The sequence below is a fragment of the Lethenteron reissneri genome, chromosome 39 (genome assembly GCF_015708825.2).
Source record: "Lethenteron reissneri isolate LAM-NWPU_2019-01 chromosome 39, ASM1570882v1, whole genome shotgun sequence".
NCBI classification, from domain to species: domain Eukaryota; kingdom Metazoa; phylum Chordata; class Hyperoartia; order Petromyzontiformes; family Petromyzontidae; genus Lethenteron; species Lethenteron reissneri.
Window position 1 is genome coordinate 1,272,576 of NC_083817.1, and position 15,263 is coordinate 1,287,838.

The 15,263-nt window shown below is 53.2% G+C and overlaps 1 protein-coding gene across 3 annotated transcripts in view; it reads right to left on the reverse strand.

Annotated features, from left to right (window-relative positions):
* Window positions 1-26: 26 nt before the first annotated feature.
* Window positions 27-15,263, reverse strand: part of LOC133351864 (phospholipid phosphatase 3-like) — a 39,015-nt gene continuing 23,778 nt past the window's right edge. For all 3 annotated transcript variants that reach the window (XM_061567440.1, XM_061567439.1, XM_061567438.1), the window contains 5 exons: window positions 11,376-11,530; window positions 6,826-7,106; window positions 5,856-5,913; window positions 4,474-4,650; window positions 27-3,312 (listed from right to left, as the gene is read on the reverse strand). In XM_061567440.1, the coding sequence (XP_061423424.1) occupies window positions 3,097-3,312; window positions 4,474-4,650; window positions 5,856-5,913; window positions 6,826-7,106; window positions 11,376-11,530 (887 nt within the window). In that variant the 3' untranslated portion in view covers window positions 27-3,096. The remainder of the gene's footprint in view (window positions 3,313-4,473; window positions 4,651-5,855; window positions 5,914-6,825; window positions 7,107-11,375; window positions 11,531-15,263) is intronic.

Sequence of the window (15,263 nt, forward strand, 5' to 3'; positions counted from 1 at the left end):
AGATCCACAGCTCTCAAATACAGCGGTCGTGAAATCATTTACTTTATTTTCGTAAAGTAATTCCTAACATTCAAATTATTATTCTAAGTAGTAGCAAATGAATGAAGCATACAGAACTGTACAAACGGAGACCGAATCGGAACACAAACAGGTTGGCAAAAACGAAACAAAAAAAATAATCTAATCTTAAATGAAAGTCAAATCCCTGAATCGTGACAATGCATCCAATCGCTGGTGGGGGTAGCCAGCAGAGGTCGCAAAAGGGTTTTGATTCCTTACCCGTACCCTACCGGAATGAGTGACAAACGGTTACTCACCAGTGACTCACGGCCTACCCGTACCCGTACCCGGCCGCACCAGGGTCGCAAACGGCTACCCGTACCCGGCCGGGTACGGGTAGCCGGGTATCGGGTAGGGTACGGGTATCGGGTACCCGGTTGCGACCTGTTAGCCAGTCATTGCGTGGCTGCTATCCAGCCACTGACCTCCGATCGCGATCATCTGTGGGGATTGGTGGCTGCGACCCGAGGAGGTGAGGGGGTGCGGAGGTTTGTGATGGGGAGGCATCCACGTTGACGAAGGGCAGCCCGGTTCGTTTTTTTGCACCAAGATAATCGTTTGTTGTTGCTATTGCTTCAAATAGCGATTTAAATATGCATGCATGTCCACAACTGGGGATCAGGACCTTCCATATTGTTATATTAATAATGTATGGTTCAATAAGACATGATTACGTGATCCCTGGCCAAACATATCATCTCTCCCTCCAGTAGAAATGTACAAGCACTTGCAGAACAACAATTTAAGCAACAACAATCGCATATCAGAAAGGAGTTTGATCTCCAAGCGACTCGGTGGTCAAATATTCCCACCACCATCTGGCATGAAACCTTCTCCAGGTCTGACGGAGACCACGAGGAAAGAATAACTCAAATTCCCTGCTCGATTCTTCCAGGGAATTTTAATTGAAACACACATGGCTGGCACGTACGACCAGCCCAACACCACTGCAAGTCTTGTTCCGCCCCAAATATTCCCAATTGTCATCATTGTACATCTGTTTGTAACGTATTTTATAGGTAAAAAATTGCAACATGAATTTTTCCACACTTTGTACTCCACACTATCACGTACCCTGTGTGTTTTTACCCAGTTCTCCAATGAAATTATTTCCACCATCACGGAAGTTTAGGCTGTTGGGAAGTCAAAGTTAAGGCAGACTTATTTTAATAAGAGCACAGTTGAAGTTGTTCCTGACATTCCAACGCCATCAGGACTTGGCATCATCCCTTGATTAGTCAAGCGGTGATCTCATGACCGTAGGCATTGTGATGAGAATCGTGATACAGGTACCAATGTGAGTTGCAAGTTGCCCCTGAACCCAGTTGCCCACAGCCACGTGACAAGGCGCGACAATCACAAAGCATTCATACCCACATTCTAGGACCAAAGGGGTTCAGATTAACACATTCCATAAACTATACTGCTCAAAGAGAATGGCACAGCAGACCCATCCTTGCATACATTGCAATTACATTCCACAACCACAAGACAACCACACAACAACCACAGGGTGAACACAAGGCATCCCGCAACCGTACTCCCCATTAACACAATAGCAGGGCCATGGATGTCGGTCGGTGACTTGCTCCGGTTCAAGCACGAAGCCTACGCACCACCCATCCTCTCCCGGTCCCACAGCCGCGTCAGCACAGACGAGAGGCCATCGACGCGCCCGATGGGAGCTCGGGGTGACCCCTGAGAGGCCCTGGTGCCACCGCGTGCCCGTGCCAGGTGCTGGGACGTCACGGGGGGCGAGGTGGGTGCCGAGTAACGTGGGTAGCAAGGGAATGAGAGAGAGTAGAGACAATTTTATTTACCTTTTTAAAATTCGTGGGACTGAAGCAATAATACGCATTATTCGCTTATATACACATTGCGGCGGTCAAAACGTCTTGAAAATGAGATTGTTGGCTAATACAATGGTAATACAAGACCATTAGGCTTAATTAGATGTTAACATTTTGACATGCCAATAACACTACATGATAGTACATAAATAGAGGGTTAGTTACTAGAGTAGAATAAAAATGTAAAATGTTCGAGTCGGGGCATACTTTTGAATCACATTTTTTAAACTTTTGGACTGTGTCTGTGCACAGACACACAAAGCGCACACACAGCAGCGTAGCCGTTTTCCCCACAGAAGTGGCTGCGAGCCCATTCAGTGGTTCCTCCTGGGACCCCGAGTCAAACTCACGGCCACTCCTCCGACAGCGGCCGCCTCCGCCGCGCTCCCACGCGAGAGTGGTCATCGCGCCTCCCGTGACCCCCGGCCGCCCCCGCGACCGATGGAGTGGACACAAGGCCCCACGACAGCTCCTCGCTCCACCGGCCAATCGGAGCGCTCGGCCACACGGCCCGCCTCGTGGAGCGCCCGCGGAGGCGTCGTGCGGAACTATACCTCGTGATTTAGGGTCGGCACTTTACAGCTCCAGTGGTAAAAAAAGAAATTAGTGGCTTAAACAGCAAATATGGTGAGGATGAGGAGTATCAATTATGACCATGGTGATGATCTTGTACTCAGGACAATGATGATGATGAACACAAGGTGACAACCATGGCATGCCAGCTCTCCCGCTGTGTTTTCGGGTCGTACCGCCATGTTGTTTGGCACGGTGTCCGACGTTTGACTCCACGTGACGGCAGCTTCTTCAGAAACTAAAAACAAGACGCAGTGACCAAGACGAAGCTGATGAAACGGTGCCGACGATGGCGATTGAAATTTACGACGAATGCCCGAGGATCGGTGCCCAAGGGACGGCAACGACCGCGATGGTGACGAAGGAGGTGGCGACCGCGACCACTCCGAGCTCGTCGGTGCATTCGCCGGTGCCAGTCCTGCGGGCAAATGTCACCGCGGCACGGATAGGCTGCGAGCAAGCTCCTCGCGCAGCGGTGAAGTTTGCGGGGAGGCAGCAGCGAGCAAACCGGCCACCGTGGAAACGTAGAGGCAGAAAAAAGTTGGTGGACTCGGCCGGGGGGTAAGAACCGTGCCCCCCATAGCGTGACCCCACAGCTGCTGCTCCCCACCCCCTACTCTTCCTCCTCTTCCTCCTCCTCGAGGCGTGCGCTGGGAGCCGGTCGCCGACACACGCCGTAGCCAGGCCGCGATTCGGCCCCGAGGCCTGGGCCCAGGGGCGGAGCGGAGCGCGCCGATTCCTCGTCTTCCCTCGCCACTTCACCGCTGGCGTCGCTCCGCACCCTGCCCTGCTTCCAGCCGTCCACAAAGAGGTCCGAGACGAGCAACGCCTGCCAGGCAAACACAGGCAGAGTCACACGCACGTCGCACACACACACACGCACACACACACACACACGCACACACACACACACACGCGCACACACACGCACGTCGCACACACACACGCACACACACACACGCACGTCGCACACACACACATGCGCACACACACACACACGCACACACACACACGCACACACACACACGCACGTCGCACACACACACATGCGCACACACACACGCACAGCTCCCACTCAAGAGGTGCGTGCCGACTGGCCGGCAATGATTGATATGTGTACTGTACTCATTGATTCGCCGGCCTTGTTTGAGATTGTCTCTGTGTGATCCACTAACCCCCCCCCCCCGCTTCCAAATCGCCAGGGCTCTCTAACGGCGCGGCAGCCCTGCCGAGATGGTGACACAGAAAAGGAAGTTAAATGTGCAGCCAGTTCAATGGTTGTCTGGTGGATTGTAACTGACTGCACAAAACTTCACAGCCGATTTAAAAACAAAGTGCGAAACAAGTGGCTGCACTCGGCTCCGAGAGCCCAACGCACGCACACGCACACACACACACACGCACACACACGCTCGCACACGCACACACACACGCACAGACACACGCACACACACACGCACACACACGCCCTATTTATCCAACCAGAGAGCGCCACCAGGTGGCCGCACGGGAGAGGTCCTCTGAAGGAGAGATTTTGTTGACTCCTGTAATTCCCCATCGTGTGCTCTCACAGGCAGGCGCGTTTCCCGGTCGACTGCGGGGTAATTGCTGGCAGAGACTCGCTCCGTATTTGGAGGCCAGCGAAGTGAACGTTGTATAATTGTTAGACGCACTGCATTCGGGCGGGCGCCGGCATAACGCGCCTGCAATGCGGCACTTTGCACGCGAGCGTTGGTGGGGGATCTCACACTCCATGCACGTGGGATGGCAACAGAGCAAGTGGATTAACTTACATCTGTACGGGGATCGAGCGTTACGCCCCTCGCACGCGCATGGGTCACGCGTGGGTCACGCGTGGGCTTTCTCTGGGTACTCCGGATTCCCCAGAAAGCTTTCTTTTTTAACGTAGTGTGATCCAGCAGCGGATCGACCGAAGGGGCGACGCGTGCGAACCGAGGCTCGAGGGGGGCGGGGGGGGGGCGAGGCTCACGGTGGCGAAGGCGACGGCGGCTCCCTGCAGGAGGCCCACGAGGACGTCGCTCCAGTGGTGCTTGTAGTCGGAGACGCGCGACAGCCCCACGTACACGGCCATGAGCACCAGCACGAACTCCACGAAGGGGCGCAGGATGCGGGCGCCGCGCCAGCGCAGGCGAGACTCCACGTAGAGCTGACGGCGCACGAGCGGGAACGCACGGGGGGACACGGGGACGACGGACGGCGGTGAAACAAAGACACGGGCAGGAAAAGACAGAGGGGGGCGACACGGGGAATAACTCGCCGGGACCGTCGGAGAGAATGACACCTGGCGATGACACGGAGAGCACAACGCACGGAGAGAACGGCATTCGAACAAGACACGGAGAGAACAACACGTGGGGTGAGACACAAACGCACGCACGAGAATGGCGCAGAGGTCGTGACGCGCAGGTTTATACAGAGACAAGAGCACACGGGGATGATACGTACCGATAATAACACGGAGGGTGACAGACGCGCGGGGATGACAGAGAATGATGAGGAGAAGGCGACACGCATTAAGATCGACTGGCAGGACTGGCTGGCACGAGGACGACAAAGTGTGAACGTTGCTATGCTTGGAATGCCATTCATAGGAATGTTGTTACACCGGGAATAACTTTCTAAGTTTGCCACTCGGGCAATTGTTCCGCAAGGAATGTGACGTGGGACACATTATATGTGGAATGTCACACAATATTACATAGTTTATGACACTTTGTGGTCCCAAAATTATGACCCCTGTGACAATACAACTGAGTGAGACACACGTAGAATACTACATGCGGTGACGGGAGCAAGGCCGATGAGGTTTCAAAGAGAAGCCCCCAAGAGTGTTGTTTTATTTAAAGTTAATGTCTCCTTGAGCTCTCCTTCACAATCATCTGCTTCTTTACAGACACCTCAAACAAAGATAACTTCTGGAATGACTTCTGGTAGAGGAGTATGTTTTTCTAATCCTCCTTTCAGAGCAGTTTTGGAGAACTAACAAAAAAAACTGCCCTGGTGCAGGAGCCCAACTTGTCTGTAGCTGAACTCCTGCCCAAGAATCCAAAGACTGAGAAGGTGGCACAAGGCCACGTGGGATGGGAGGGACACATCTGTTACACAAGACATCTGTGAACAAATAGCATCACAGCTCATCGGATGACTTCAGTAGAAAAAAGATTCTCATTCTGGGAGGTATTACGGTGACAGCGAGTTGGGGAGGGGGGAGGGAGCCCCAAGCGCTTTGCCTCTGGATTTCTGGGCGTGTGGCTGTCAAGGTGTCTGAAGAAGGAGTGTGTCAGCGGCCTCCACATGAACCCCGGAGCGAGGGTGCTCTGTGTGTGTGGAGGGTGAGGGGGGGATACTCACCGCCAGGTACATCAAGGTGTACATTGCGAACGAGGCATGGCCGGAGTAGAACGACTTCCTGCAAAGGGAAATAACTCGTGGTGAAGAGCGGGGCAGCAAAGGTTCACCCACCCCGTGGTGAATCGTTCAACTCTCGCGTTTGCATGCCAGTGATTCGATTGAAGATTTGTATACGCTCGCAATTCAATGCATGTATCGTGAGCTTATGAATCGATATTGCCACCCCTAGGGAACAGCATCTCTCCTCACATTATATCCAGTTCAACGTGTGTGGACGCACACACACAGGCACACACACACACACAACAAAAACAACAGCCGTCATTCACCACTAAGTGGCGGTGACATCACCACTGCGCTTGTGCGAGGCCAGGTGCACTTTGAGGCCACGTGAAGTGTCGAACGCTCGCTGCTGACAGGTCACGGGACAGACACAGCAGGTGCCACGGGTTGACCGACTGAGATGACTGGTAGATTCACCACCAGCTCTGCCCCTCTACTGTGCCAGGCTAGGTGCAGGAGGTCACGGGACAGACCCAGCAAGTGCCATGGGTTGACCGACTGAGATGACAACCGGCAGATGCAGCAGCAGCTGTGCTCCCCACTACGCCACCTCGCTACGTTTTAGCCGCCCGGCGCTCTGCTCGTTGTCATCAGCGTTGTTTCTCCACCCTGCCGGTCTTGTCGGAGGGCGACTGCCTCCAAACGCCCCGTAGCACAGCGGCACCCGCAGGCGCAAACGCACGCCCACAGGCCCACACATGCCACACACACAAACACGGTACACACAGCACACATACATGCCACACACACACATACGGTACACACACACACGCCACACACACACGCCACACACACACGCCACACACACACGCCACACACACACGCCACACACACACACGCCACACACACATGCCACACACACATGCCACACACACACGCACGGTCCACGAGCGCACCGAGGTCTCACCGTGCGGCGATGACGTCGTCGGGGGCGCCGGTGCACACCTTGTCGGTGATGTAGCCGGCCGAGCAGTTGAGCAGCGCGGGGTCGGGGCGGCACACGGCCAAGAAGTGCGGGCGCGGGCGGCCGATGGCGAACTTGGCGACGTTGGTGAAGCTCTGGCTCACGGCCATGCCCAGCAGGAAGGGCCCCAGCGCGCGGTAGAGGGCCACCACGTACGGGCTGTGCACGAACGACGTCGGCCGGTGCTTGAGGTAGCGCACGGCCACGCACTCCCCCACGATCATCTGCGGCGGATGCAAAGGCGACGGGAGGGAAGCTCGCGGGCGCGCAAAGAGGCGTGCAGAGGCGCGCTCGCTCGTGATTACACCGCCACCGCATTGACGGCCAAGTTACATAATGCGCTAGTCTGCAATTGAACAATAATGTATTATTATAAACACAAGACTCATTGTGCGATCTAAACGCCGTCCACCGCCGGCGGGGGCTGCAGTGCCACGATCCACCGATCCCGTCCCTTCACTAAGCCTTGCCCCCACCTCAATCTCTCGCTTGATGCCTACCGTCTCGCCATCACGTTCTTCTTCCCCTCCATTGCTCCTCTCACAGACTGCTCAATCAGCCTTGCCCCCTAACCCTCCCTCTCTCCTCCGGCGTGACCTCGAGTAAGAGACGCGTGCTCATCACGCGGTGCCGTAGAGCAAGGCTGGGGCGGGGAAGGCCGGGGTGGGGCGGCCGACCTATTGCGTCGCCGGACTTCTGAAAACGCAGCAAGCAACACGGCCCGGCCCACGGCTCAAATAGTGGCGAGGCAGCGCTGCATCGGTGTCATGGCACCTTGCCCCAGGTGCCAGAAAATCTAGCTAGGCTCTGCACACACACACACACAGTGCCAGTGTACACACACACACACAGTCCTAGTGCACACACACACACAGTGTACACACACACAGTCCCAGTGCACACACACACAGTGTATACACACACACACACACAGTCCTAGTACACACACACACAGGACCCCGCGCCTATGCCCCCTTCCTTTATCAGCCCGCCCCTAGCAGTGTGGTGAAGTATGGTCAAAACAACCACAGCCCACGTGTGTGTGGAGGGAGGCGCTCGTGCAGAAGTCGATCGACAGAAGCACTGCACAGGCCGCACGTGGGAGCCGGTGGCCACTTTGTGTCAATGGCAAAGGGGAGGAGTGCGCCAAGCACACGTGAGGAATTGTTTAGTTGTCGAATCGTGAAAGTGGCGTGCAGTGCAAACTGATTCACGTGGACGCACGTGGCCACTAGAGGCGCCGCCTTCCCGCAAATGGCAAAGGAGGAGAGGTTTCCGAATTGAATCACGACCCTCAATCGTGAAAAAGAATCGGACTGCGAGGGGGCACGGGGAGGGGGGGCAGCTGTCACGTTCCTGACGAGTGTGAAGCTCAATAAAGAAGATGACTCTGTGAGCCTGCGAAGAGAGCTCAGTGGCCCAGTCCATCAGGCAAACGTTCGTGAGCGAGCGAGCCGGCTCGCCCGCTCACTCCCCATCCCAACACCGCCCAGAGCTCGCGAGTCATCACCTATTTTTACCAACGCTTCGAAAACAAACAAGTGCGAGGTGTCACGGCCACAGAGAGACTCCCATCGCACCCGGCGGGTCGCAGCTCACGAGACGGAGCGGAGCGGAGGAGGCCCTTGCCACGAACACAGCCGCCCAGCTCACGCTCGACTTGAAGACGACCAACTTTGTTCAGGGAGGTGACGCGTGCGGCGCAGAGAAAGGCCACTCAACCAGTTGTGCATATCTGCACCGAGAAGTGTCATTATTTAACCAGGTGACTCGTGATCTCTTTCACAAGGGGGTGCCCCCCACATTGGGAGCTACCACTCTCTACGGGCGTGTCACTTGGAGACTCTCTCTGGCCTTCCACTTTGTGGGGAAGTCACCAGTGCTTGTCCTATGGAAAGACTCTCCCCCGCCATAGGAATGTGGAATTTCACCAACTGGCTCGGCTCTGCGCACCGGAGATGAGAGCAGGACACAGCTTTGACTCTGGGTCACTTACGTAAAGGAATACGTTCACTTTTCACAATGAAGGATAATTTTCACGTTTGATATTTTGGCAGTACTCTAAGCACACAATGATATACCCTTGAATAGAACATGGTATTTAATTTTAGCCTCGTGGCACATGGAGTGCTTTGGTAGCCTCGCACTGAAATTACCGTGTGATTTCGGAATAGAATAGTCAGCTACAGCGCACCAAGCTTAGTGTTCACCCATGCGTACATTTTCCTGATTCAATGAACTTGCACAATTCGGAGTTGCAATGCAATTCGAGAACCTAATTATATTTTAGCAGGTGTCACGTGACCAAATTACATGTAGCATTAATCATAGTTTCCTGCACACGTGCAACTTGATGTATGTATCGCGAGCATAAGACTCAAAGTCAATTGATGAACGGTTGCATCATGACATGCCTTACTTATCAAGAGCACCAGCACAACCTTCACCGTGGGAATGTGTTTGTTTGTTGCACAAGTTATTTACATTCTTTGCGGGGATAAATATTTATTTCTCGTCTTTGTTGATTTCACGATTGTACCGTGACGTACTTTACATCATCCCGGGTGTCCCTTGCAATGCATACTTTTGTCCGCAATGGGGACTTCTCACGAAAGCTTTAAGTTAAGTTATAAATATCGTTGAGGTATGTATTTTCCACGACCATTATCACTGTCATCACGGTTACATTTACGTCACGTCTGTCATACAGATAATCACCAATAGCCATGACGTCGCAGTCCGCAAAGGGCATCTCTTGCGAGCGAGCGCCGAGACCCCAAGCGTTGTTTGTCAACGCGTTTTTGACCGTGTTCAAGGAAGACAACACACCTGGAGTCCAGAATTCATACGAACATTTACTTGTATTTCATGGTCAAGCGTGTCACTATCGCACTCTAGTGACGCCACCGCCATGCAAGTTAATGTTTGATGCACCGTCAATCACTACAGGCCTTTAAACCACAAACGTGATTTATTATTAAAAGGTTAATTTTCAAACAAACCAAGTTTTACTGTCGCGTTAGGCAGAGGTGTGTGTGTGTGTATATATGCACATACACGCACAGTATGAGAGCTCAATCTTGATTTGAAGCTTTTGTGACTGCAGGAATCCATACTCTCTGGTTCTTTCGGTAAAGTCACGTAGGTAGACAAAATAATAAAAGAACACGACGTTTCGGTCTTGCGTCCGTCATCAGGTAAGAAAGAATGATCTGCTGTTGTGGCTTTATATAGGCACGGGAGGGGGGGTAAGGGGGGGTTTGTAGAGTCGTGGCTGCAGGAGTTCAGGGGGGAGGGGGGGGAGGGTTTGTGGCGTGTAGGAACGGGTGGGGGCTGGAGAAATTCGCATGTCAATGAGATTACAATCTTGAGTCTTGAATTACTCTTTGGTTCTTTCAGCAAAGTCACGTGACTTTACCGAAAGAAACAAAGAGCACTTTCTGCAGTCACGAAAGCTTCAAATTAAGTTTAGTCTTGAATCAGTAAACGCGTATTTTTTAGAAACATCTTTTAATCTTTTTTCTATCTACGTGACTGTACCGCGAGAACCAGCGAGTATGAGAGCTGTTAATTTTTATATGGAGAGTGAGGTCAGGTGAGGAAGTTAAAGGCTCTAACATCTAGCAGGAAAATGATGCTCAGCACACGTGTACATGTGTACATGTGTGCACTGTGCAATAATCCTGGCAGCCATAAATAACACGAGAGGGAACTTGTATCTGAACCCACCTAGGGCCTCACCTGGGTCAAATCCGCCTTAAACGAGGCCTTGGTACAATGTGTCAACATCACCACTGGGGAGACAATGGTACCTGAACATGTCTGGCCACATCATCCCCATGTCTGCTGTGAGAAGCTTTGAAGGCGCTCGTTAATGGCAGCAAGTGTGTAACACTAAACACCAAGTCTCACGTGCGTGTGTCTCTGTGCACGTGTCTCTCTGTGTGCGTATCTCTGTGTGCGCGTGCCTCTGTGTGCGCATGCCTCTCTGTGTGCGTGTCTGTGCATCTGCTGTGTTTTTCAGCCCGCAAGCCCATCTACAACGTGCCGAGGCAGCTCCCGTTCAGCCAGAAAGACGGGGCTCAACGGTGTTGCGAAGACCGCCTTTGGTGGAGAGGGCTCATGAAAAAACGTTTACCCGGCTACCAACAGCAGCCAAGAGCCCAGGATAGGCTCAGATATCATTCGGCAATCACGTGGGCCACGGGCAGAACTCTATTTCAGTTCTCCGGGGTCAAAGCGCCCGTGCACGACCCGCTGCGCCGCCGCTACCTCGCTCGACTCATGTAATGCGTCCCATTCTCATCCGCTATACCAGCACGAGTGCTCTCCGATCCTGTAATCCTACGTGTTTATAGGTCCTTTGAACCGGCAATCAGAAACCGTCTCTAAAAATAGCACCGTGATGCATGGCGACCGTTGTTGACGTTGCTTGTTGTTGTCGTTGTTTGCGAGTTAACGCGGGAGGCCGGTATCTGGGCGTCAGAACTCACCGAGGCCATCGGCAGGATGACGCCCACGGCGTAGAGCACCTGGTGCGTGATGGTGCTCCCTTTTAAGGGGTACTGGATGCTCTCGTCGTCGCAGTAGAACCCCCGGTGGAACGGAGAGACGTACGGCTGATTGAGGATGATCACAGGCAGCCAGGCTGGGAGGGGTGGGGAAGACGCACACAAATAGAAAAATACATGTGATATCGTTAAATCAAGGCGACTGATTACGAAGGTTTGCCTGCTGCTGCTTTCTAGCATCTAATCTCAGGAATGAGGCTTCAGGAAGTGGACGGAGCCAGATTTAGAGGGAGAGAAATGGGAGAGAATGAGATATGGCGGGTAGGGGGCGAGAGGGGAGGGCAGCCACCAGGAGGGAAGGTGTGGACGGGAGTGGATTCCTGCAGGTAAAGATGGGCACGATGAGAATGAGACCCGGGCACACGCCGCCACTAACTCGGCGAGATCTCGGCGTTGTCGTGTCGCCCGCATGAGACGACTCGCACTTCCACACGTCCACACACTCTAATCAGATGCCACGCATTCTAATACGCACACAAATACAAAGATCCCCCGTATAGCCTCAAAAGACCGTTGGGGCAAGTGTCGTTAGCGAGCACCTATGGAGGCCGGCACGGCACACGTGGGGGTGGGTGGCCAGCACCACGCCCGGCCGCCTTTGTCTCCACAGTGGTGATGTTTACACACCGCACCAGGTACTCATTTGAGGCTGAGTCGACATAGGGGAGGCCCAGGACCGGTTCAGATAATCGTCACCGGTGTTGGCCATGAGCTGGAATTGAACCCAGGTCACTGGATTCGTAGTGCAAGGTGCTAACCGCTACACAATAAGATAAAAAATTCGTTTGTAATTTACTATTCACCGATAAAAGGAGAGTGTAACACACGGACGAATGAGTAAAGTGTACACCAAATAAGGGGTAAAATATTCATCGATTCATCAGCTCAAACCGATAGTTATGCTCAGAGCGCATGCTTCAAATCAAATCGAGGCAGTTCGTCGATTCAGAAATAGAGCGAATTATTAGAGGCTTAATATACAGCATGTGTCATGAGGATCTATATATGAGATGGCCTTCCGATCGACCAGAAACTAAATATAGACGAATGGCAGAGGGCGGGCGCTGGTATTGGTGAAGATGGATCGCACTGCAGTGGGCCAGGGTGGAGTCGAGGCTGCAGGCGAGGATTGTGCTGGGTCATGAGCACCGTGCCCAGTCGCTCCCGAAAAATATCCGCCACCTCCATCCACACCCGCCACGTTGCCCACGTAGCTGTTGTCGTACATTTCTGGAGCGTGCCACCTGATAACGCCCCTGGCCTTGTAGAATGCGGACTCTATATTCTTGACAGTCGTGGAGGGAGAGAGCGGAGGATGGTGGGGATTGTATGGAGGCAGGGAAGGAAGGCAGCAAGAAGGCAGTGGGGGAGAGAGCACGGGGTGTGTCTGAGTCATGTTCCCAGGAGGGAAAGGAGAGAAGCTGCAGGGGACATTAAGGGTTGTTCGTGAGTCATGTGTGCTTCGTATTATGGCAGGGGAGCGTGCCATCATGTGGTAGAATTCTGCAAAAAGTTGGCGCCACGACAAAGCGCGCAGCAATCAGCACGCGAGAACCCATGTGACCACCGTCGTCGAGAAGTGAATTGCGGGAACATGTGCTTCAAACACACGCACACGCACGCACAAGTCAAGCTGTTGTTGCACTTGTTCCCATGGAATATGGGCTTGTAGGGGCAAGCGCTGATCACGAGCGCAGCACACAACGGGGTGGCATGATTAGTGCTGTCCGGCCGCCTTTGTCTCTCCAGCACTGTATCCACACACCGCACCGTGTCGTTTGTGTAAGAATTGTCAACCTTGTGGAGGACCGGGGCAGCCTGATATAACACCACACACCCCACTGTGAATAGCTGAGAATGTAAATCCATTGCGCCACGACTGCACTGAAATAAAGACCACAAGCCACTGCCATTCACACACACGCACACACAGATCATCCATATAGCCTCTTTAGACTGTCAATTGCTGTTAGCATTCACCTAGCAAGGCCGACACAGCACACAAGGGGGTGATGTGGCTCGTATCACACCAAGCCGCTTTTGTCTCCCCAGTGCCAATACTTACATACCACAACAGGCACAATACAGTACTCATTAAACACTGAGTCGACATAGGGGAGGCCCAGAACCGGTTCAGATAATCGCCACTCCCACCTATGGCCAGGAATCAAACCCAGATCGCCAGGTTTGTTGCACAATGTGATCATAATTATGCCAAGCTTCACCCACAAAGACAAAGGTCCCCCGTATAGCCTTAATAGACTTTTGGGGCAAGTGCTGTTAGCGAGCGCCGATGAAGGTCGTCACGGCACTCGAGGGGATGGGTGGCCAGCACCACACCCGGCCACTTTTGTCTCCCTAGCGACGATGTTTACACACCGCACCAGATACTTACTTGAGGCCCTGAGTCGACCTCGGGGAGGCCCATGACTGGTTCAAATATTCTCCACTGTTTTTGGTCGTGAGCGGGATTCTCACTCGGGTCGCTGGGTTCATAGCCAAGTGCACGAACCATTGCGCTACCGCTCTCCATGCGTATGCAGGAACAGGCGCGTGGCACACACGTGGCCCAAAATGACCAGTTCTAGAATGGGCTGAATGTTTTTTTGCACAACAATTAGCAACCGGAATTGGCACCACCGAACTTTCTGCATTGGGCAACCACTTAACTCACATCTTATCTCTTGCATTGCACATCTACAACAGAGAGATACATCATCTACAGCATCGTCTACATCATCTACACCATCTACATCTCTACATCGTCTACAGCATCATCTACATCGTCTACAGCATCATCTGCATCGTCTAAATCATCTACAGCATCGTCTACAGCAGAGATACATCACAGAGAGATACATCACAGAGAGATACATCACAGAGAGATACATCACAGAGGGATACATCGTCGGGGAACAGCCCTGGTTTGAGACTCCACGGGACATCCCCAGGGCGAATATTCATGAACTTTCATGAGCTGCTTTGCTGGTTCAGCGTCACACCTAGAAGCTGAGCATGCCGTAATCGTGTTCAAACTCTGTACAATGTTAAAACATTAAAGATGCTGTGCAGGCATCTCTCTGGCTGGGCTGACATTGACGTATCATGAACTACCAGGAAGTGTGATAATCCAGAGGGAGTCAAGGGGGCACCTGAAACGCAGGCCCTCGGTGGGCCTGGCTCGGTGTGGAGACTCAGGCCCCCGACACACCGGAGCATTGCTTCCGAATGCTCCACTGCATTCTGTGGAAGAACGTTGCACGAGGCAACAGGGGGGTTGCGCTCTGTGACGCAACATTTCCATCTGTTATGAAATGCGGTGAGAATGCCTCAGTGATGCGGCACGCCAAGCCCTGATCGTTGTCACGCGCGCTTCTGAATTCAAACTGTCCTTGGCCAGACAGCAAGGCAGCCAGTGTGCCACTGCGTGCCACTGCGTGCCACTGCGTGCCACTGACCTGACGCCAGTACTCATGACTGGATACCAGGTATATCTCTGACTCGCCGCCAATATTATTGGTATGACACCAGGTGTCACAATGATCTGACAATATGAACGCTGACGTGACACCAGGTGTGCCATTAGCCCGGCGGCAATTGTGACACGGACCTGAAGCGAGGTGTGGCAGTGACCTCATACGAGTACGACCCGATTACTGACCTGACACCAGGCGTGCCACTAGCCTCACAGCAGGCGTGCCAATCACCTGACACCGTGCAGCATCGTCAAGCCTCCATCACATTGACTCGGCTCGTGTTCTCGTTCACAGACATTTCCACGCAGGACGAACACTCGCAGGGCTCTCGAGA